This window comes from Pinus tabuliformis, chromosome 9 (genome assembly GCF_031772625.1).
Source record: "Pinus tabuliformis cultivar Carrire ecotype Pingquan chromosome 9, CPIR1, whole genome shotgun sequence".
Lineage (NCBI taxonomy): Eukaryota > Viridiplantae > Streptophyta > Pinopsida > Pinales > Pinaceae > Pinus > Pinus tabuliformis.
The window spans coordinates 639,372,087-639,397,027 of record NC_142307.1 but is presented as its reverse complement, the minus strand read 5'-3'; the positions used below and the strand labels follow the sequence as shown (position 1 = coordinate 639,397,027).

At 38.9% G+C, this 24,941-nt stretch overlaps 1 protein-coding gene across 2 annotated transcripts in view; it reads left to right on the top strand.

Annotated features, from left to right (window-relative positions):
- The first annotated feature begins 1,536 nt into the window (after positions 1 to 1,536).
- Positions 1,537 to 24,941, top strand: part of LOC149150249 (Zinc finger C-x8-C-x5-C-x3-H type family protein) — a 375,155-nt gene continuing 351,750 nt past the window's right edge. For both annotated transcript variants that reach the window (XM_089441275.1, XM_089441274.1), the window contains exon 1: positions 1,537 to 1,857. In XM_089441275.1, the coding sequence (XP_089297401.1) occupies positions 1,814 to 1,857 (44 nt within the window). In that variant the 5' untranslated portion in view covers positions 1,537 to 1,813. The remainder of the gene's footprint in view (positions 1,858 to 24,941) is intronic.

The window sequence follows — 24,941 nt, the reverse complement described above, 5'->3', positions numbered from 1 at the left end:
ATTTGGTCAAAATAATATTAGTTATGAAACAACTAACTTAAAAAAGATGATTCATGAAGGTTAACACAATTAAACTCAACACTTTAGGCACATAAAATTTAAAACTAAGGCTTATACTTTTCCCATTATTATGATTACATCTCTCTCAATCACCCCAAATGAATTTTTTTTACTCTATTTTAACTATATTTAAATTAAGTGAGATTATCTACAATGCAGCCCTTGTTCAAATGTGACAGTTGGTTCAATAATTAAACTATGCCGCAAGGAACACTAGCTATACGACCTTGTTTTATAATAATACTATGTAATATTAGCATAATAACATCTTCCTCATTAAATTATAAAACACTTGTGAAAGCAATAATAAATTTTCCCTTACATAACATGAAAGGTTAAAAAACATTTATAGTTTAAAAAATAGATCAAACCTACCGATGAAAACAATAATAAAATTTTCCCCATAGAAGAAAAAAAGAAAGAAATTATTTTAACGTTCATGAGGCTAAAGTTAGCCTATGGGGCATATTGCTTCTTCATCTGCTTGATGTATTCGACCTTTTTTTTGTAAAGCTTCACAATAAATGCTCCCAGCTTCTCGACAAACCCCTCGCTAAATAGATTATCCCAAGAGCTCGCTCCCAGCATATATGCATAACTTTCCCAGTTGCCTTTGAAGGTCTCATATTTTAAAATGAAATGTTTTTTTTGTTTCCACTTTTCCAGAAGAACAAAAAATGCATACTTTTTCCTCCCACACTTTTTTTGGCCTTTTCCAACGCCCTGTTTCTCAATGGAGTTGATGAGAATTAGTCCTTAACTGGGCAATAAGAATCTTGATTCTCCAAGAGATATTGGCCTCTATGAATGTTTTTAGTTGATGACTATGAGTGAGATTAAATAGACAAGCCTAGAAGCCCAACTGAGTAGTTCAGTTGATTCCATCTAAGAGTGTATTCAGAGTGAGTATCCTAGACCAGTGGATGAATCAATCTTGCCAAAAATGGGGAGAAACATCTATAAATAAAAAAATTGAAGTGAAAAGAAATCATTTTGAGTCCCTACGATAATAACTTCCCTTATCAACCCAGCTCAAGATGATATTTTCTTAGTTGAAAAAGGTGAATGAACCATTTTTGTAAGTGAGGAGTAACATTTCAATATAGTACTTTTTCTTTCTTCCTAGCTCCTTATCCCAAGTACGTTTGTGGAACTTATCCATAACAAAAGCTTTTACCTCTTTGCTATTTATGAGAGACGCTTTTATGCAAATACCCCATTTACTAAACCGTTTGTTATTTCGTTGCATCCAATATTTTTGTTGTTGTTTTACAATTTGTCATTAAAGATAACCTTAAACCATCTACCCTCTTCCATTTGCTCAATTTTATTTTGAATATCTTATAATTCACACTATTCACACTATAGCAATTGCTCTAATTAAAACAACACCATACATAAACCTTAAATAAATATTAAAAAACGTTTACAGTTTAAAACGATCGATGAAATCAAAACTTCGACCAAAACCGAATTCAAATCACGTTTTTCCCATCCAACGGAAACACTTGCGTCCAAAGAAAGCGCGCACAAAGGCAAAGAAAAACATCACTGATACTGAAAAAGAACTCGTGGATAATATATATAGGTCTGAAGCATTTAAATTGCTGCAAGCACAAAACAAAGAGAGCTCCATACATTCGAGCTACATTCACGTTGCATACATTCGAAATCTTCGTATGCCCATGCTATCGATTTTGAACAGGCTGGTTTCGCTTTCCAATTCTTTCGGGGTGGGTGAATTGACTTTTCAATGAATCGACGACAAGAGCTTTGCAGGAATTTTCAGCGGGGCAGGTACGGTGATGTAGTTTCAAATTTGAACGGGTTTCGAACTCGTGATCTCTGTTTCGTAATTGCACTTGATTGACTATCGTATAAAACCCTCTTCGTTCCGATGCCTGTCTTTTGGGTTACTGTTAGTTCTCTTTGGAACTTTTATAAGGGCCATTATACAGTTTGATCGACATTTCAAGTTGTTACGGGAGATTTTTTGTTTTTGGTACATGAGGTTTTAGGGTGTTCGTTAACGGCAAATTGGCAATGGGCACTCTAATAGAAGCGGGAAACCTGCATGCTTCCATGTCCTAAACGCGAAATTAGCTCTGTAAAACCCCCACAGGGCAACTCTTTCAACTGAAACTCCCCTGATTCTCTGTCAAAGAACAGACAGTTTATTCTGTTCGCAGGTTTTCTGAGTTAATCATGTTGTAGTTATGCATATGCATTTGTTTGAACTTCAGTTTGTGCGGTGCCTAATTTGGTTTGTAGTACACTCTCTTAGACGTATTCTCCATCTCATGTGTTATGACCAGTGTTACCAGAATTGCTCTGAAGAAAAGTATTTTTATTTTAAAAATTATTGTGAAAAACTGCTTTGCTGATTAAAAGTAACTGCTATTTTTGAATTAACAAAAGGAGAGCTGCGGCCATACCCGGATAGCCTATTATATTACTCAGCGAAGATGCGATCTCTTCCCCTGCTTGCCTTTCATTCTCCAAATAAAATGAGGCGAGATGTGGACTCTTCTTGGTCTAGTCTTTTTACTCTGACTTGTACATTTGGTTTTATACCGGTTAAAAAGTTGACTTCCTTAAAGATTCGAACAAACATATCTTACCGTCAGTTGAGCTGTCCGGGTATGGCCGTAGCCCCCCAGAAGATGCGATCTCCTCCCCTGCCTACCTTTCATTATCCAAATAGAAAGAGGCGAAATATGTACTCTTCTTGGTTCAATCTTCTTACTCTGACCTATACATCTGCTTTTATACTGCTTAAAAGTTGATTCCCTGAAAATTTACATCGAATGAACATACCTATCAGCCGTACAGAGAGGAAACAAATTTGGTTATTGATGTCCGTGAACCCAAGATTTTTCCAATTGTTTTACTTGGTGACTTTTTGTGAGCTGTTTCTCCAATTTTTTTTCGAATTTAAATTTTCAGACCCTTTCTGAATTATTGCAGTACAAGCTTTTTGCAACATCACTTGTGGGCATGGTTGTTTTTAATTGTTATTGCTTTCTTCTGCTACATTTCCATTATGTATGACCTGGTTCTGTTATTCACCTTTTACTGACATGTATTGCCGTAGTATTAGTAGTATTAGGATTCACCATAACTTAATGTTCGTTTTGCTAATTTGGCTACTGGCTAGTTAACTGACTTGAATGATTGTTATCCTAGGTTACCTGGACATAGATATGGTTATGGATACCTAATTTAACCGTGAGAATCGATTGAAAAGGAAAGACTTTACGACAGATGAGAAACATAAGCAAGATGTAATCAGAAGTGAAAAAACAGCAAAAACACAGCAATACCAGACAACAAGATTGATTACGGAGTTCGTCCTTGATGGACTATGTCTCCGGGTCCGCTTTCAGGATGGGCGACTGCTTTATTAGGATTGAATCCAAGGAGGTTGATTACGCAGCAAATTAACCAGACTAATTGTGCATGCAGGCACTTTTGGTCACTGTCACAAGAAATCTCTCTGAATTAGCTTTCCAACGCTTGTCACGCTTCCCAATTTTGACTCCGGATGCTCCCGTTACACTGAAAACAAAACAGCCTATATCTTCCAGAATCTGCACACAAAACTTCAAAACTCTCCCCATCTTCAAAGAACAAAACTGCCTTTATAACCCCCTAGATGCATTCAAACTCCTTCATACTGAGTTTAGGAGTGAACTAGCTGATTTTTGGGGTTAAATTAGGATTTTTGGTTATGAGTTAATGTCACATGGCCTAGGTGTAATTACAAATACCCAAAATAACACATAAAAACCCACTTTGCACCTTGGATTAGCCTGAATCCGTTAGCGGCTAGCTAACCAAGCGAAGAAGTGCTGACAACGCATGTGCACAGTTGAATTATTCCCGCGGTTAGGGCTCCATCAGTTACATTAATCGCTGGCGATGCCGCTACCAGTCACATGACCTGTGACTGTTTGATTTCCGCGCGGTTATCCAGGACAACTGCTTATCGTAGCCGCTTTCCGTTCACATGTTGATGTTTAACTCCGATGCGGTTACGGTTACCTGCTGCGGTCTAACTATGACCTCCTACCTGCTCACATAAGCCCGCTACGGTCTTCTCCCCGCGCGGTTTAGGCCAGCAGTTAGGGACTGTTTTATATGTGTTTTGCAATGTTTTTATGTGTTTTTTTTCATGTATTTCATGACCTGAGAGGGTTTAATGTTTAGGATTAATGTATTTTAATTCATGAATTGAAGGATTTAGGATTGTAGAATTAGGTTAAGGTCAAAGTGTTAGAGTTTAGGTGTAGGTCTTTAGATCTTTACATCTAAGAACAAACCCTTTTACAACAATTGTCACAATGTGACATACAACCACATTACGACACCTGAATCCTTTTTGACAACCAAACTCTGGCAGAACGGACGATGAAGTTGTCGACAACTGAACCCCAATGGAAATGACGAAAAACACATGTCGACAACCAGGTACACAATCTTATCCTGCGAACACCGTGAAAACCATATCAACCACTGACATCATTGGACAACCATAACATTACTGTCGAAGCTGAAGATATCGAACACTGAATGCTGACAATGAATACTAGCGAAGCTGATTAAGTTCAAGACCTCATCGACCAATGATCATTTGATGATCACTTCGATGTTGAACCACTGAAGACTCCGCTCATGCTGGACTGACAAGATCCTCCTGGATCAATCCTCTCCACTTGAAAGCTTTTGGACCATAAAAGTTTGACTAGACAGATAGCAAATGAGCGTAGAGCTCCCTCACTCTCCACCTTGTCCGGAAGATGTACTAATACATTCGATCAATCACCTGAAAGTGATGACCTTGATGATGTTGATCATGGCATCCTTTGAATTTGTGACCCGTTCCATCCAACTGCAGTATGTAGAACTTGCGAAGATGGTCAAACAACCTGTTATGAACATGGCAATTGACTTCTTTCCATGAAGTACCATGAATTAGTGATTCATACACATCTTTGAAAACAGTCTCTACATGATATTGTTCAATACTATTGACATGTACTGACAATCTATTTTGCGAAATAACATAAACATTCAAAGACATTCTGAACATCATACCAACTACTTGATTTGATTCACTTTCCTGATTCCTGATTACTAAGTGAAGTTGCTGCAATAAACCCATCAAACTGTAAGGTGACAACTGCTGCAACTTAGTTTGTTTTTGAAAGTATTGAAGTGGCTGTTGATTTGTTTGAATCACTATTTCCTCACTCATTAAATGATGTTTCCATTGATTAGCGCTTTCCCTTGATGCATAAGTTTCCCTTAGATTTACTGGATACTTTGACACTACTTTAGAAAAGGCTTTGATATGAAAACAAATGGGCTTCCTCTCCACTTGAAAAGAAGCTTCCAAACTGTTTGAAACATGAAATGGTGACACAATACAAGAGAAATATAACACTGACTTTCCCCGACCTGGATCCCTATAACTTATAACTTCCTAACTTGGATTGAATTGATTCGTTCTGACATTAGGAAGAGGAGATTTGGACATCAACTGTAACTCATATTGTATTCCCTGCTTATGAGTAAGATGTTTGGGTTCTTTAAATAGAATTGAAAAAGTTTCTACCTCTTTGATCAAACTATCTTTAAGCTGAGACTCTTAACTTGAACAAACATTATGTCGATTCTTATGTTGTTCCTTTACACACATGATTACAAATCTCTTATTTGAACTTATTAATCGCTTCATCTGATTAGCAACAACAAAATTCAAGTGATTTTTACTTTGATGTGCCCTGACAATAAATTCAACCCCATTTTTCTTAAGGTGATATTTATGCTCTTTCCTATAAAACACTGCATCACGATCATAAAGATAAGGACTTCCTAAGACAACTCCACATGTGTCTACTGGAATCACATCTAATTCCACTTTATCAATGTAATTAGTTGCAATGGAAAATTTTAATCGACACTGTTTTGTGACTTTTATCTGAGTTGATTTATTTAGCCATCCTAATGGGTAAGGTACTGGATGATTCCGTGTCTGCAAACCCAAGTTCTTAAGTAAATATTCATATATTAAATTTGCCTGTGATCCACTGTCAAACATTGTATCTATTTTTGTGTGCTTAGAAGTTATCCTTATGTTAAATAGTTCAACTCTTTATCCTCATTTGAAGGATTTATGTTTGATGAAGATGCAATAGTATTCGAACTTGAACCAGTTTCAGAAGTTTTACCTGTCGAAACTATTGCAGTTATCCTCCTTTTATCACTTGAATCGGAACCTAGATCTTGTTGGACTGCTGCAATTGCTTTCTTTTCATCCTTCTCTTTAAGGAACTTTTTGGGCTTAAGTTCGGGATGAAGTTTCCAACACCTAGATTCATCATGACCGATTCTCTGGCAATGAGAACAAGTAAGTCTTTCCTTCCGAGCTGTCGCTGATTTCTTTCTCTTCGAATTGTTCTTCCCCTTACTGTCATTGGAATCCTTGATTTCCAACTCTTTGGATGATTGCGGTGAAAACTTGAATGGTTTGCCACCTGATTCAATATGTATGGCTTGAACACACACTTCATCAAAACCATCAGGATTAAACATCTGCAAATATGAATGTAAACTGCCGATGGATTTAATAAAGTTTCACGTGCATCCAATGAAATACCAAGCGCCAATGCTTTCTTTCTGAACTCTTGAGTAAACTCCTGAACACTCTGCCCTTTACCTTGCCTTAAGTGCTGCCAATCAATAACAACTTGCTGCATGTATCCTAAAGAGCTTTTAAAAACTTGCTGCTGAATTGTTTCCTAAGAGCTTTTAAAAACTTAGACCATGAAGAGATGACTTTACCTTTTCGCTTTACATCTATCTGAGTTTTTCTTTCCCACCAGATCAATGTTACTTGGGAGCGAGAGCGGAAGCGGGAGCGGGAGCGACCATTTTCAGAAGCTCCCGGTTTGGGAGCGAATCCCGGAGCGATTTTTTAAAAATATATATATATTTTTATATTTTTTAATTTTTGATACATATATGTCAACAAAAACATGTAGAATGATGAAATAGACATAAAAAACATAAAAAAAACATAAATTGATCATTGAACCATATCACATCAATCATCTAGAAATTATAATTGTCATCAACCTTAGTAAAATTAAAATACATATTACAACTGCAACATATTGAGTCTTATAAATCATGATTCATCAAATTCAACATTAAAGTTTCAACTTCAAGCTTTCAGAATTGAAAATTCAATAACATTTATCATCATTGATCACCAAAGTAACAAGTTGTACTTGTAAGCCAAGTTTAACCATTACAAGAAGTAATATCGAAGATATTTCTAAGTCCTAACTTCTAACTGTTAACATGATATGAAATGTTAAAAATTTATAAAATGAAACATGAATAATGAGATGAAATGAAACAACTTTAGTCTTTCACAAAGCATCATATTCATAATTCACAATCATTACCAATGAGTTATAATTTCCAAGGCCCAACTTCAAACTTCAAATTTTCATTGTCACAGTGATATAATGTTTACAAAAAATATCATAATGTCATAATGATATGAAAGAGTCAAGAGTCAAGAGTCAAGGACTCAAAACTCAACAATTATGAAAACTAAAGTCTAATAGAAGCTAAAAAAGACAAGTAAACTGTAAATCTACAAGTGGCCCTTGCCACGAGAGTCTCCAGGAGTATAAGTAGGTCGTGGTGGTCTTCTAGGAGTCTCTCGCACAGACCGACGACCAGAACTAGAGCCTCCACGCGAGGGTGTCGATGGAGGTGGCGACAGCAATGGAACAAGACTCGGGCCCCGAGAACTGCTACTGGATGGTGGAGGTGGAGGTGGCATGGCTGCTGCAGCTGCTTCAGCTTCATCCCGTACAAGCTCCTCTTCTAGTTCTTCCATATGTACAATGCCATCCTCCAAATTGTCGTCCTCAGGGTGATTGTCCCAAATTTTATATGTGGGATCTTCATTAGCCCGATCACAGTAATGGCTCAACAACCTCAAATTGTAGTGCACATAAACCAAGCTTTCTGCTTGGTTTTCGTTGAGCCTGTTTCTTTTCACATTATGTATATAACTGTAGGTGCTCCAACACCTCTCTGCAGAAGAAGAATTTACAAACTGTGAAAGAACTTTTTTTGCCAATTTTGGCAAAAGTCCGTGGCCGCCATATGTTTCCCACCATGTGAGAGAATCAAATTTATCTTTGTCGTCCATTGCATGGAAGTTACCATACAAACCACTGCCAGTGAAGTATCTGCCTATTTCAAGGCGCACAGCTGCACATTCCTCCCTGTCAGGCACCAACTTTTCTAATGCTTCCAGATATCCTCTAGTTACCTCTCGATCTAAATGGGGTTTGGTCCTAACACCACCCCCTGTTGCAGGTTTGCCCAACCAAGAATCTGAGTAGTATTTTGGCGTAAGGATATACGCCAAGCAATGTAGTGGAAGGTTAAGCCTATTCCACCGTTCACACATACAATCGTGAATCAGTTTGTACAAGTTGGGATCTCTGTTATGAACAATGTCTTTTATTTCCCCCAACATGGTATCCATTTGCTCATACACCTCGCCAATCACTGGTTTGTCTGTATCTGCAAACCGAATCATGTTATAAATTGGCTTGGTGAAATCCAATACCTGTCTCACAGTTGTCCAAAACTGCCCATCAAGAGCGGCCTCCTCCACCGTTTCAAAACCTGCAATGTCAGCTACATTTGTAGCCCTTTCCTTTAACACCTGCCAATGTGGACTTGATACCATGCTAGCTAATGCCTCTCTTACCTTCAAAAGGCGCCTGAAGGTGAGGTAATAGCTACCAAATCTAGTCCTCGCAATCTTCAGCAACTCCAATCTCGAGTGACTGTGGAAAAGGCCATGGGTATTGCTATGATTTGTAATAAATTTTATCATTTTTTTCCCTTTCTTGTACAAATCACCAATCCATTGGTATTGTTCATTTTTGTTTTTGACAATATCATGCAACAGAAGGTTCAATGTGTGAACCAAACATCCAGACCAAAATATGTTCGGGTATTTATCCTCAATAATTGCTCCCGTTGCCTTACAATTAGGAGCATTATCAGTGATGACTTGGATGACATTGTATGGGCCAATACGCTCAATTGTTTCAAGCAATGCTTCTGCAATGTTGATAGCGGTCTTGAACTTGTCTGAGTAATCATGTGCAGCTAGAAATATGGGACCACTTCGGGACACAGCAAGAACACTTATCAATGGCTTGCCTTTTACATTTGTCCATCCATCAGATACAATGGACACCCCATTGTCAGTCCAAGAACTTGTCATTTTATTTAAAGAATGTGATATTTTTGCTTTTTCATGATCAAGGCCAACAGTTCTTGCCTTGTCATACCCAGGGCTCTTGTATCCTTTAGGGGCATCATTTATGGCAGAAACCATTTCGTGCCAATAAGGTGAGCGTAGAACATTGAATGGTATCCCACATGCATAGAGGAACCTGTAAACTTTTGAATCCACATCATTCCTACACCCCTCATCAAGGAAATCTGATATGGTTCTACGGCGTAAAGATGATGACCCTGTGCCTCCATGTCCATATCCACTGCCTTGGGAGGATGCTGAAGGAGTTCTTTGTGAGCTTGGTTCAAAGAAACCCCTTGATCTTTTTGCTCTGTATTGGGCGTCCTCCTCTTCCTTTATGTATTTGGCTCTATCTGCTGTTGACACCGCTGCACAAGTTTTGATTCCTATTTGTTTCTCTCCATCCCATGGCCTTTTCCCGCAGAGGTGTCTTCTAGCACGGGTGTATGAGCCTGTGTAATCAGTGTTGCAATGGGGGCAATGAAATTTAGTGGTTCCACCCCCTCTCCCTGTTTCAGCCCTGTGAACATATTTCCACAATGGAGTTTGGTCTTGTTTAGTTTTTTGACCCTCATGTTCACCCTCCTCCACATCCTCCTCACTGGGGTTTTCACCCATTTGACTTCCTCCGACTTCTTCATCCACCTCTTCAGTTTCAGGCCCCCTCCATTTCCTACTCTCCACCACCATAATAACCAGAAAAGGGACCAGGAAGAGGAAAATGCCAATAAATATCCCCAGGTCCATCGTGTTTGATGTTTGTAGGGTTTGAGTCTTGAATCTGCAAATTAATTTAGTTTATTGGGATTAATTCATTTAATTTATTAATTTAATTTAAATTAATGATCTTTAAACTCAAACAGGTAAATTAAACTAACCAAATTAACTACCTAACCAGCTAAACTAACTAAATGATTAAGTTACTTACCTCTGCAAGCTTGCTCCTCGCTCCTTGGCACTTGCTCCTCGCTCCTCAGCTCTGGCTCCTTGCTCCTCAGCTCTTGCTCCAGCTCTCAATCTCTTGCTCAAGCTCTCAATCACTTGCTCAACAAAGTTGTAATGACAAGTTTTTGGCCCATTGGGCTTATAAAACAAAAAAAATTAGCTAATTTTTCGGGTCCGGCGGAATTTTTTTCCGCCGAACCGCTCCCGGCCGGTTAAAAATCGCTCCTGGAGCGTTTTTTAATGCCCGGGAGCGATCAGGGAGCGATCGCTCCCGGGCATTAAAAAACGCTCCGGGAGCTTGGGAGCGATCGCTCCCTGAAACGCTCCCTATCAGAGCAAGGAGCGTAAGTTTTTTTAAGGGAGCGCGCTCCCGAAAATCGCTCCCGTCCGGGAGCGATTTTGGGAGCGCGCTCCCGACCCGCTCCCGCCTGGAGCGCGCTTCGGGAGCGGGTTCGAAGGGGGGGGGGCGCTCCCCCGCAACACTGCACCAGATTAAAGATGTTCCCCCCATTCTAAGTGTAGCTAACTGAATTTTCGTTTTATCGTCAGAAATGTTGGGAATACGACAAGACACTTCTAACTGCTTAATCCAGTTATCTAACTCTTCAGGATTCATTTCGCCATCATAAATTAGTAATTCAAATTTTACATCAAGTTTCAAAAGAGATGTTTTCTTAGGTTTCTTTTTTGTTTCAGATTTTGAACTAGAAGAAGAAGAAGAAGAAGAAGAAGATGATGATGGAGATGATGGAGGTGAAGGAAGTTTATCAGCCTTGCCTTTACCTTTGTCCTTTTTCAATGTCTTTGAAGAAGAAGCTGCATCTCTTGCCTTCTTATCTTTGTAGAGTTCTCCCAACATCTGTTGCATACTCAAGAATGCTTGCTGAAACTATTCCTCGCTCATCTTAGTTTCAGGATTTTCACTTGCATCAGATTCTGTCATGGTCGACTTATGAGCAACTCTTCGCTTTCCAATCTCTGGATCAATCTCCTTGAGGATTCCTTCTCCATGTTGCGATTTTGACTTGGTTAACATTCAATGGCAAAATTCTACAAACGCAACTTGCTCTGAAACCAAATTATATGATTTGAAATGATCATATACATTAAACTGAAGTAGAATTGATTAATGCCATAAGTGAACCAAACGTTAATTTAAGGTGCTTTAACTATGAGAATCGATTGAAAAGGAAAGACTTTACGACAGATGAGAAACATAAGCAAGATGTAATCAGAAGTGAAAAAAATAGCAAAAACACAGCGATACTGGACAATAAGATTGATTATGGAGTTTGTCCCTGATGGACTATGTCTCCGGGTCCGCTTTCAAGATGGGCGACCGCTTTATTAGGATTGAATCTGAGGAGGTCGATTATACAACAAATTAACTAGATTGATTGTGCACGTAGGCACTTCTGGTCACTGTCACAAGAAAACTCTCTGAATTAGCTTTCCAACCCCTGTCACGGTTCCAAATTCCGACTCTGGATGCTCCTGTTACACTGAAAACAAAACAACCTATATCCTCCAGAATCTGCACACAAAACTTCAAAACTACTCTCCCCATCTTCAAAGAACAAAACTGCCTTTATAACCCCCTAGATGCATTCGAACTCCTTCATACTGAGTTTAGGAGTGAACTAGCTGACTTTTGGGGTTAAATTAGGATTTTTGGTTATGAGTTAATGTCACATGGCCTAGGTGTAATTACAAATACCCAAAATAACACACGAAAACCCACTTTGCACCTTGGATTAGCTCGAATCCATTAGCAGCTAGCTAACTGGGCGGAGGAGTGCTGACAGCGCATGTGCACAGTTGAATTAATCCCGCAGTTAGGGCTCTGTCGGTTAAATTAACGGCCGACGATGCTACTACCTGTCACATGACTTGTGACTTTTTGATTTCCGCGCAATTATACTGGAGAACTGCTTATCGTAGCCACTTTCTGTTCACATGTTGATGTTTAACTCTTATGCGGTTATGGTTACCTGCTGCGGTCTAACTGCGACCTCCTACCTGCTCACATGAGCTCGCTGCAGTCTTCTCCCCCCGCGGTTTAGGCCAGCGGTTAGGGACTGTTTTATATGTGTTTTGCAATGTTTTTATGTGTTTTTTTAATGTATTTCATGACACAAGAGGGTTTAATGTTTAGGATTAATGTATTTTAATACATGAATTGAAGGATTTAGGATTGTAGACTTAGGTTAAGGTCAAAGTGTTAGGGTTTAGGTGTAGGTCTTTAGATCTTTACATCTAAGAGCAAACCCTTTTACAACAATTGTCACAATGTGACATACAATCACATTACGACACCCGAATTCTTTTTGAAAACCAAATTCTGGCAGAGCGGACGATGAAGATGTTGACAACCAAACCTCAGAGGAACTGACGACAAACACATGTCGACAACCAGGTACAAAACCCTATCCTTCGAACACCATGAAAACCATATCAACCACTGACATCATCAGACAATCATAACATTACTATTGAAGCTGAAGATACCGGACACTGAATGCTGATGACGAATACTGGCGAAGCTGAAGATATTGGACACTGAATACTGACGACGAATACTGGCGAAGCTGATTAAGTTCAAGACCTCATCGACGAATGATCATTTGATGATCACTTCGATGTTGAACCACTAAAGACTCTGCTCATGCTAGATTGACAAGATCCTCCTGGATCAGATACAGTACACTTGGATAAGATATATATAAAACCATACGTGCAAAAGAAAACCATGAAATAGACCGAAGATTGTGTAGAAACTAGCTACTACTTACAACAATAACATATAAATGCCATTAAGGATCTTTACTACCTTTTGGACATTTAACATGTTTACTCCTAGTTGTACTTGAAAAGTTGGGTTCCTCTTTCATATATAGGCCTACACTTGCCCTACATCATTAAGAAAGTCATGGAGACTTTTAAAATTAGAAAATGCCATAATTGTTTGTCATTTTTTGTTCCAATAAAATCAAGGCTAGTCGGTCCTCTCATTTTTTAAAGCACCATCAAGAGTTCTTTTACAGGTTGGACCTTTGGGCAAGAAGTTGCTCTACACCCATGCTCAAAGGAGAACTCACAATGGAATGTGATGTTCTTATAGTCCAGAACCTAGGAGTAGCGGTGGTCACCATATCTCAAAACTATTTGATTTGGCAACCCCTTCCCCCAATACACAAGTGGGTAAAGTTATTAGGAGATTTAGCTCCAATGGCGTCACTAAGATAGATCACCCAAAAACATCACTAATGGAGTTCAAGGACTTGTGTTTCCATAATTCCAAATGCAGATTTGACCATTGAACTTAAAGTGGAACCATTGTTAATGATTCGATGATTGGATTGAAATTGGGGCTTCATGTCTACATGGAGAAGCTTGCACTTTCCACAAACCATGGACCATGCATAACCACTTTTAGCTAGTGCCATAGGCATTGAACTCAATCAAGGATGAAGAAACCTTTTGCAGCTGGATGAATGGCCTTAGATTTCAAGAGAAAGGGGCTACATGACGATTCAATCCTGGCCTATAGCTATGCCAACAAAGGCCACAATGCATTGAATTTGCAGATCATGTCATGGTCCTTGAAATGTTCAATCCTTTGCATAAGCCATTTGACCTACAGAGCCACATTAGGGACTAAAGTCACCTTTTCCACATAGGCGGTTGTGGAAGTGGGTGAGGATGGGGTCCATGGCGCAACATTAGAAAAAAGAAGTGTTGGTGTTTCTTTGCCTGGTTGGCATAGGCTTTGAAAGGCCATTAGAAGGAGTGGGTTCACCTTGTGTTTACTGTTCAAGTGCATCCATAGAAGCCTTGGTGACGATGGAATAAAGTTTAAACCCTGGTTACATGCAACATCTTCTTGTGGGTAGATGCAGGGGTTTGGGATTGCACATCATTAGAGGAGACTCTTGCTAGTACAAGCAAGACAGGAGGACGTTTCCCAGACTTAATTCCCATCCATTCTATACAAATCAAGAGAATAAGGGAGATGAGCAACAACGCTAATTCTCAAGTCTCTACATGATGAGAAAAATCAGATTCATTTCTTTTTTGTTAAGCTCTTAGAAGATAAACACACACACACACGTCAACATGTTTTTTGAACAACATATTACATTCTATCATGTTTTTAGGAAGTGCGAACAACATCTGCTTAATTCTCTTTGCTGAACATAAGAGGGATTTTATCATATTTTTTTGCACCAGCAATATTTCTTTCCAAATTCACTGAATTTGAATGAAAACCACATGACTTAGTTCCAAACATTGGAGGGAGTGGGTAATCTAAGAAATGACCAAAAATGTTGATAAAAATCTACACAAAAGCATAATCACCAAGAAAAACTACCCTCTAGTGTAGAGGGCAAGAAAACAAAACAAAGAAAGCATAGTAGATGACCTTCCAAATAGGTTTGGAAAAGCCACAACCCTAAATAATATGCTTCAAATGTTCCTTTTTCCCACAGTGCACATAACATCCATCAATAAAACATGCTCTGGTTAATGTATGTTTGCTTGGCAAAACATGCAAGGGAATGAACCAACTTGTAACCCTGAGCTCAAAGGCTCAAGGAGCCCTCCAGAGAGTGTCCATTCTTTTTATCTTTTGTCTACTGAATCGTTCACCATCCATCTTTGATTTTCCGTATGAACACTTGATGGCCTTTGTCTAGTCCAACCATACATATCATGGGTTCATACCTATAGATGGGTTTGTCATTTGGCCACAATTCCAACCAAGTTCTAGTAAGTTTAAGTTCACTTTGAATCTATCCCTTGGGTCAATGACTTAAATAATGTTCACAACGTCATTTTTACATTTCTCATTAATTATACGATTGCTATCAAGGTTCCTCCACAAAAGGCAAATCATCATTGTCCCCATACCAAATATCTGACCAACTGAATATGCGTTTTTGGCAAATAATTTCCTGTCAACCTGAAGAGTGAGCCCAATGTCCTTGTTGGCGATTGAAACACCATATGTTTCTGGAACCAAGATCTCTACTTGTTTAAGCCCATGATAGTTCCAGGAGGTTTTGAGAGACCACTTCCCATTGCCTTTAAGATTCTTTTAAGCATAGGAGAGCTCTCAATACAAAATATGAGGCACTGTAAATTATGTCATCTAATGTGAAGTAACCACTGAAGACAATCATATGTGAGGCTGTCATGATTTGTCAGTTTCAGAGAATTTGTCATAAGCATCATCTTGTAGCCCTCTAACAATTCATTTAGCAGCTAGAACCAGTCCCTGTGTGTGTGAACATATGCAAGTCCCAACCCTCCTTTGTCTTTCTCCAAGGTACAAAGATCCCAAGAAGCCAATGGGAGCCCCCTATTTGTACCTGGTTTTCCTCAAAGATAATTATGAAGAATCTTCTCTAGCTTAACAAAATTAGACGATTTGGAAAACTAGTAAGATGAGTAATATACATGTCCAGCTGCAAGAAGCTTGGAGATTTTTAATAAATTTTCCATCTAAGGGAATGCCACTATTAAACTATTTCCAAATCTCATTCTTTACTTGATGCAACATCCAATGCAGTGTTGCTTTAAGAGAAACGTTTAGTTAAATAGGGTTCCTAAATATCTGCAAATAATCCCTGGAAGGAACTGCTTTCCAGGCTGAGTTCATCCAACCAGGGACTTTCTGAGCTGATCAGGTAAATCTTACTTAATGGTTTTTTTTAACCACATGGTGAATCGGTAACTGCCAGGCCTAATCTAGGGGAGACCCAGGATCAAACCCCTCATAGCTGCCACTATAACACCAAGAGCATAACCAACCACCTGCAAGTCGGGTATACTAAGTTCCTATGATTTTAGCAAGAACAGACTCACGGGAAAGGGGAATCTTCCCCTCTAGCTGCCACCACAGCAGGTCATTGTACTCAATGAGATTTGAACTTCGGTCTGCCCGGGCTTCGCCCATGTGACTTACCGTCAAACCACACATCAGTGTACAATCTTACTTAATGGTTATATCATATGATATTACATAACTCAGGGCTGAGGTAATAAAATAGTGACCTATGGTTCAATTAGCCACAAGTAACTCAACTAACTTTATGGTTGCGAATAATTTTTTTAACCCATGTTGTTCGTCTAAGACTCATGATTTGTTGGAATTTCTTGATAATGTCTTTTAATGCAATTTCAGAAATTTCACCTCAACCTTGAGGCTTCTCAGATCTATTTCCTGTGAACTTTCAAGATTAAGGGCTGAATTTGAAATATAAATTACAAGAATGTATATTTCACTTCTGTCCAATCAAATACACTTGCCAGCCTAAGAAAATAAATGTTTAATATTTGTACTTCAAGGGAAATATTTTAAGGGAAGATTTTACTTTTGTGTTTGTTGATGAAATTTGCTGTTTTGCGTTTTCTAAATTAAATTTATTTGTCAGTTAAAATCCCAGTGGTGTACAGCCTAAGAAAATGAATGTTTAATATTTGTACTTCAAGGGAAATATTTTAAGGCCAGATATTATTTTTGTGTTTGTTCATGAAATTCGCTGTTTTGCTTTTGCTATATTAATTTTATTTGCCAGTTAAAATCCCAGTGGTACATTTTTTATTTAATAAGCTGAAAAATTGATTAAAATCTGCAAGGAAAATTACTAGGAAATAATTTGTCATTTATTGGGGTTAGAAAATTAACAATATTTTGCTAATTGCAAATTGAAATTCTTCCATTTATTTTCAAATATCAATCATTTTTTAATCCTTGGTTGTCTAATTGCATGCCAAGGATCCATCTCTATGTGCTGATTTCTTGTGCTAACTTGCAGATTTTATGATAATCTCTAGCGCATGACAAATTAGGGATGTCCCCCTGAGATTGGGAAAGCACCATTCTGAACAGAGAGGTGTTGACATCCTTCTCCCCTCCCAGCATCCATGAAAGAGAATGTAGGACTTGTCATTACACAAACTCACACTTATTGAGATAAAATACAAAAGCTCAAGTGCATGTTGAGTGAAACTAAGAGGGAGGCCACTATCACCTCACCAATCCTCTTCTTCCCTTTAGGCTGGTTCTCCTCCAGCTCAAGGGGGTTTCCCAAGGTTAAAATTGTTGATATTTATTACATTAAGTTTCAAGGTGATATGAAGAGTAATCCTGCAAAATGGTTTGGAATTTGTTCAAGAAAATAGAAGTGGTGGGAGGAACAGAGACTATTGCCTTTTCATTGGGCATATGGGGTAAACTAAGGTCTTGCTTGAAAAGATATAAGTGGATCTAGGATGATGACTAGGGTTGTCCACTGCAATCCCTAGACAATTGACCTAGTACATTCACAAGCTTCAAGATAAAATTTAGGGGAAGATTCTCTGCTTGAAACCTTCCTAGGGTTTAAAAGAAATGATCTATTCAAGAAAATATAAAGAAAATGCACCCTCACCACTAGATAAGTACATGCACTTAATGACATTCATAAATAAATCCACAAGACTTAGAGAGATCACTTAAGAAATCATTGTGCATCCACAAACCCTAGCCATGGAAATCCATAGAAGTTGGAAAGTCATCCGTGAATCATTTCCTCAATGTGGCGCATTTAATCATCCATCCATAGCTCCAATAAACAGACAAAAGATCTCCTACCAACTTTCAAAAATTTCACAATTTGCTAAGGGATTTCTCCCCCAGTCCAACCATGAGAAAATAATGAGTAAGTGCATCTCTATTTATAGCGAGATGCCCAAATTCCTTTACAATAAAATATTAATATTTCAAGTAGGGGTAAAATACTCTCTTCTCTAATTAATTCATGTAAAACACATAAAAATGGGCTGTCTATGCCTCTTGTACAAATGAAATGAACCCCAAAGAAGGGTATCTCTGGAAAGGATGGCAAGTAAGGGCTTCAAGATGCCATGTCCAGCCTCCAAAGGCCTCACAAGGGCGTGTCTTCTTCCATCAATCATGCAAGTAATACCTTCCAATTTTCCTCTATGTGTGGATATGTAGCCTTCCAAAACCCTCCAAAGGGTGAAAACACCTCTCATTATGCAAATGAATCTTCCAAGTGTCTTCAAAGTCATGGTCAAACACCATTCCAAGGGATCCCCTTCCTTCAAATTCATTTCAACATTAAGGCTCACAAATGTTGGCCTTGGGCCTTATGGCCCAGCCCAAATCTATATTTCAAGTCAACCCAAGTTTTAACTGAGGAGAATGTTGCATCTGTGTGTGTTTATGTCACAAAATATCCAAATTCTGGTTCTCCTCCTTTTTGAGCCTTTTCTCCACTCAAACTTCATGAAATGATACTAAAAAATGCAAAGCATCCATATTAGCTCAACAATTTGTTGATCCTCCGCTACACAGAGAAAGCTTGTTGTTGAAGAAAGTGTAACTAGGTTCGGTCTTCATAAATATGAGATGTACTTGTGATTCTTGTGTTTTGTAAAAGAAAGAAAAATGATTATTATTATTATTGAGCTTGGGTTTCTTGCCCAAGAAATTTGTTTTATAGGTCAACCACTAATTGAAAGTGCTTCTAGGATTGTCCTAGGTCAAGAAGTCAAATAGGGACATGATCATAATATGAAGACCCCAATGGGCATTATTTTTGTACTTTATTGAGCCTTCCAAGACCAAGTTGACCTAGAAGCTGGAATTCGTACCCCTCGAAGACCTATATATAGGAGACAATTCGACCTTATTTGGACACATTCATTCCTCTCTCTTTTATGCGAAGGAAGAAGCAAAAAAGGGCAGAGAAGAAGGCAGAAGAAGAAGAAGAAGTGTTTTGGGTTCCTCTCTCGCTCTTTCTCTCCACACGTGCAAAGAAGAGGGCTGAAATTTTGAAGCTTTTCTCTAGGGTTTCTGCTGCTGGGCTAGGGTTTCATTGTGGAGGTTCGATTTGGTGAAAAAGAGCTAAGGAAGGGCCAACAAAGTCCCCTTTTAGATCCAAAAGACAAACTAGGTCAAGCGAGGCAATTGGAGGCAAAGAAGAAGTAGTTCTAGTCCACACGTGCGAAGTAGCAGCTGCTACCGGGGGGCTGAAGTTGCAGATCTGCAGTTAGGGCTGAAAAGCCGTGGTTGGAGGTTGAAGTAGTGTTGCCGAAAGAGATTCTGTTGGGTTTGGAAAGCAATGAAGCAAGCACATTCTTGAGAAGCTGACCTTGGTCTTAGAAGGGCTTTAGTGTTGGTCAAGGGTCTTCGTATTCGTCAATAAAGAATCTATAAGAAGAGATTGAAGGGTTTTCCTCTCAAGAGGAGAGGTTTTGCCCCGGATTGGAGCCTACATCTTGTGTACTTGTATCTTGTTGATCTTCTTGTTTTGGTCACTGTATGATGATTAAAGAACGCACTATAATAATAATAAGATAACCCTAATAAGTAAAAAAAACATCACAAGCAATTATCATAGTTAGAAGAGTCATTAATGTCATCTTGCCTTAGATTCTTCAACATGGTATCAGAGCTATGGTTCGAACAAGGCATGAAGAAGGTCAACTCTATTGTGAAGAAGCTTGAAAAGAAGTGTTCATCATTAGCAAATCTCATCAAGCAAAGTTTCAAGGCAGTATGGAATAGTCTCTTCTCTTCTAAGGATCTCAAATCTTCAAAGAATGAAGGATTGTTCTCAGGCCTCACTAGAACATTTCAAGATGAAAATATATGGGTGATAGATAGTGGAGCTTCAAGACACATGATTGGATATCACAAGCAACTCAAAAACCTATCCAAAGGGAAGTCCTCATACTCTGTGGAGCTTGGTGACAACAAGAGCTATCCGATAAAAGGCATTGGATCTACATCAATTGAGCTGGAAGGAGGAGGTAACATTCATCTCAACAACATTCTATATGTTCTAGGTTGTGCAAAAATCTTATTTCTGTTTCATCATTAGAATAAAAAGGAGATAGAGTTGCTTTTATAGATGGTAAAGTAGTGGTTTGGGCTAAAGATTCTAGCATTGAAAAAGCTAGAACCATTGGAGTTCAAGAAGGAAGACTCTACAAACTCTCATCTCCTCTAAATCAAGCACTTGTCCAAATTGAGATAAGTCCGTGTGAACTTTGGCATAGAAGATTGGGCCATCTTCATTACAAGATCTTGCCAACTCTAAACTCCATTAAAAATGGGATATCAAATCTCAAAGAAGACCATGAAGGAGTCTGTAAAGGCTGTGCTCTAGCAAAGAATGCAAAGAAACCATTTGCAAATAGTACATCTAGAGCTCAAGAGATTCTAGATCTCGTCCACTTTGATGTATGTGGTCCCATGTCGAAATCACTTGGAGGTCATTTATATTATGTTACTTTCATTGATGATCATTCAAGGAAAACTTGGGTTTATTTACTTAAATCCAAGGACGAAGTATTCATAAAATTTCAAGAATTCAAGGCAGAGGTAGAAAATCTTACAGAAAGAAAGATAAAGATTCTAAGGTCAGACAATGGAGGCGAGTATACTTCCAAAGAACTCATTGCTTTCTGTAAGGAGGTTGGGATTAAGAGGGAGCTTATAGTTCCATACAATCCCGAGCAGAATGGAGTAGCTGAACGAAAGAATAGAGCTATAGAAGAAAGTGTCAAGGCTATGCTCCATGATCAAGATCTATCGAAATTCCTATGGGGAGAAGCAACGAAGACTGCAATATACATTCAAAATAGAAGTCCTCACAGGTCACTTGGCAATATAACTCCAGAAGAAGTCTTCACTAGGAAGAAACCAAATATTGATCATCTCCGGATATTTGGGTGTCCTGTATATATTCACATTCCCAAGGACAAAAGAAAGAAGCTAGATCCTGCAAGCAAGAAAGGAATATTTGTTGGATATAGCAACTCTTCCAAGGCTTACAGGATCTACATAAAGGAAGGACATCAAATAGAAGTAAGCAGAGTTGTAGTTTTTGATGAGAATTTTGCCTTCAAGAAATCTAAAGATCTCCCATCCGATTTTGATGAGTAGGATCTTCCTATGTTTGAGGAAGAACTTAATAAGGAAGAAGAAGTCTCTCATCATGAAGAATAAGGTCCTAGTGAACCAATGTCTCTCCCTGAAAGAAGAAAGAGACCTAATTGGTCAACTTCTACGCTTCAAGAAGCAGAAGGTCACAACGCAAGAGGAAGATTCAGGGAGAGCAAGAAACCGAAAAGATACTCAGGATATGCAACATACATGTCGAAGCTCATTGAAGATGAACCTTCCACTTTCGAAGAAGCAACCAAACACCAAGAATGGAAGAATGCAATGAATGAGGAATACCAATCTATTATGAAGAATGGAGTCTGGGAAATTGTCCCAAGATCGGGAAACAAATCAGTGGTAACCTCTAAGTGGCTGTATAAGATCAAGCATGCTACAGATGGAAGCATAGATAAATTCAAGGCTAGATTCATGGCTTGAGGCTTCTCTCAGGAAGAAGGCATTGACTATGAAGAGACCTTTGCTCCCACAACAAGGTATACCACGATCCGATCTCTGATATCTCTGGCAGCATCAATGGGATGGAAGGTACATCAAATGGATGTCAAAACAACATTCTTGAATGGTACCATAGATGAAGAAGTCTACATAGAACAACCATTGGGATTCGAAGTAAAGGATAGAGAAACTCATGTTTGCAGATTGAAGAAGGCACTTTATGGCCTCAAGCAAGCTCCTAGGGCATGGTATGCTAGAATGGATGCATACTTGCAAAGGTTGGGTTTCAGGAAAAGCACGACAGATCCCAATCTCTACATCAAAGTAGAGAATGATGAACTTGTCATCATTCTTCTATATGTAGATGATCTTCTAATAACTGGTAATGAAGAAAGAATTCAAGAGTGTAAGAAAATGCTGGCAGCCGAATTCGATATGAAGGATCTAGGACTTATGCATTATTATTTAGGACTGGAAGTCTGGCAGGAACCTAATGAAATCTTCCTGGCACAAGGGAAGTACGTGATCGAGCTATTGAAAAGGTTTGATATGATGGAATGCAAACCCATGACAACTCTGATGATCAAAAACTTGAAAATGTTAAGAAATTATGAATCCAGTCTAGTGGATCCTACTAAGTACAGACAATTGATTGGCTCCCTGATGTATCTGGTGAATACTCGGCAAACAAATGTTTTGCAGTAAATGTTCTCAATGAATTTCAAATGTAGCCTAGACATGATCATTGGATAGCTGCCAAGCATATACTGAGATATCTACAGGGAACCGTCCACTACTGCCTGAAGTATGAAAAGGGAAAAGATGTTCATCTAGAAGGATTTACTGATTCCAATCGGGGAGGTAGCGAGAAGGATGGAAGAAGCACTACAAGAGGATGTTTGAGCTTGGGATCCTCCATGGTCTCTTGGGTGAGCATAAAGCAAGAGACAATTGCTTTAAGTAGTGTTGAGGCCGAGTACATTGCAACCTGTGAAGTGAGTATGGAAGCGGTCTGGTTAAGGAAAATGTTATTTGATCTATTTGCAGGATCGTTGGACCCTACCATAATACATTGTGATAATAACGATTGTATAAGATTGTTTGAAGACCCGATATTTCATGGAAAGACGAAGCACATAAACAACAAGTACCACTACAGTCGAAAGTTGGTACAAGATGGTGTACTGAAGTTGGAGTATATCCCCGCCGATGATCAAATGGTTAATATTTTGACAAAATATCTTCCCAATAAGAAGCTTGTGTGTTTTAGAAACAAGCTTGGACTGGTTGACATATCTTCCTTAATTGAGAGGGAGAGATAGACACATCATTCTTGTCTTCATTTTGGAAGAAAGAATGGAGGATTGAGTAATCATCTAGCATCTGATACTCTTTGAGGATGTGGTAGGGCATCCAAGATAAGAGTAGGCAAGAGGACTGATATTCTTTGAGGGTTGGGGACCCAAGATAAGAATAGTCCTAGAAGGTCATACTCGGTGAACACCCGGATGGGTATGTACCTTGAGAGGCAATGATGAAGTTGTCTATAATCATTGGTCTCGTCAACATTGTGCTCTGATCTATTGAGAGATAGAGCTGTTATTCAAGGCCTTGCTATGTGACAATGTTGGTTATAATAATGCTATACATATGGATTACTAATCTTACTCTTCTTATGAGATCTCTTCAGTATTTAGTATTGAGAATAGCCATGTACCATTTATGAATACCTCCCTAGTTAAGAGGGAGCATTGAAGAAAGTGTAACTAGGTTCGGTCTTCATAAATATGAAATGTACTTTTGATTCTTCTGTTTTGTAAAAGAAAGAAAAATGATTATTATTAATATTATTGAGCTTGGGTTTCTTGCCCAAGAAATTTGTTCTATAGGTCAAGCACTAGTTGAAAGTGCTTCTAGAATTGTCCTAGGTCAAGAAGTCAAATAGGGATATTGTCATAATATGAAGACCCCTTCAAGCATCTTGTAAAATGTAAAAGAATTATTTTTGTATTTTACTGAGCCTTCCAAGACCAAGTCGGCCTGCTAGCCTGTCAAGTCGGCTTAGAAGCTGGAATTCGTACCCCTAGAGACAGTTCTACCTCATTTGGACACATTCATTCCTCTCTCTCTTATGCGAAGGAAGAAACAGAAAAGGGCAGCGAAGAAGGCAGGAGAAGGAGAAGAAGTGTTTTGGGTTCCTCTCTCTCTCTTTCTCTCCACACGTGCGAAGAAGAGGGCTGAAATTCTGCAGCTTTTCGCTAGGGTTTCTGCTGCCAAGCTAGGCTTTAGGTTCGATCTGGTAAAAAAGAGCCGAAGGGCCAACAAAATTCCCTTCTAGATCCAGAAGATAAATCAGGTCAAGCGAGGAAGCTGGAGGCAAAGAAGAAGCAGTTATAGTCCACACGTGCGAAGTAGCAGCTGTTGCCGGGGGGCTGAAGTTGCAGATCTGCTGTTAGGGCAGAAAAGCTGTGGCTGGAGGTCGAAGTAGTGTTGCTGGAAGAGATTCTGCTGGTTTTGGAAAGCAGTGCAGCAAGCACATTCTTGAGAAGCTGATCTTTGTCTTGGAAGGGCTTCAGTGTTGGTCAAGGGTCTTGGTATTCGTCAATAAAGAATCTATAGGAAGAGATTGAAGGGCTTTCCTCTCAAGAGGAGAGGTTTTGCCTTGGCTTGGAGCCTACATCTTGTGTACTTGTATCTTGTTGATCTTCTTGTTTTGGTAGCTGTTTGATGATTGAAGAACACACTATAATAATAATAATAAGAAGATAATCCTAATAAGTAAAAAAAGCCATGACAAGCAGTTATCATAGTTAGAAGAGTCATTATTGTCATCTTGCCTTAGATTCTAAAACACTTGTCACACCAAAAAAATGACTTTCTGTATAGGTAGGAGGACTGCTGCTTTGAAGTCATCAACATCAAACAGACCCTGGAGATAATCATCCACAAGTTTCTCAGCCACACATAGGTCATGCTGATCTCAGAGAAGACAATCCAATTCATTGAAAATATGCAATGATGAAAGGGGAAACACCTGATTAAATGCAGCACGAAATGCCTCCATTTGTGGCATAAGCCCAGTTTCAAGGGCTTCTTCATAATCTCCTACCTCTTCGCAGATAAGTGCTATCAGCCTCCTCTACAGAAGCC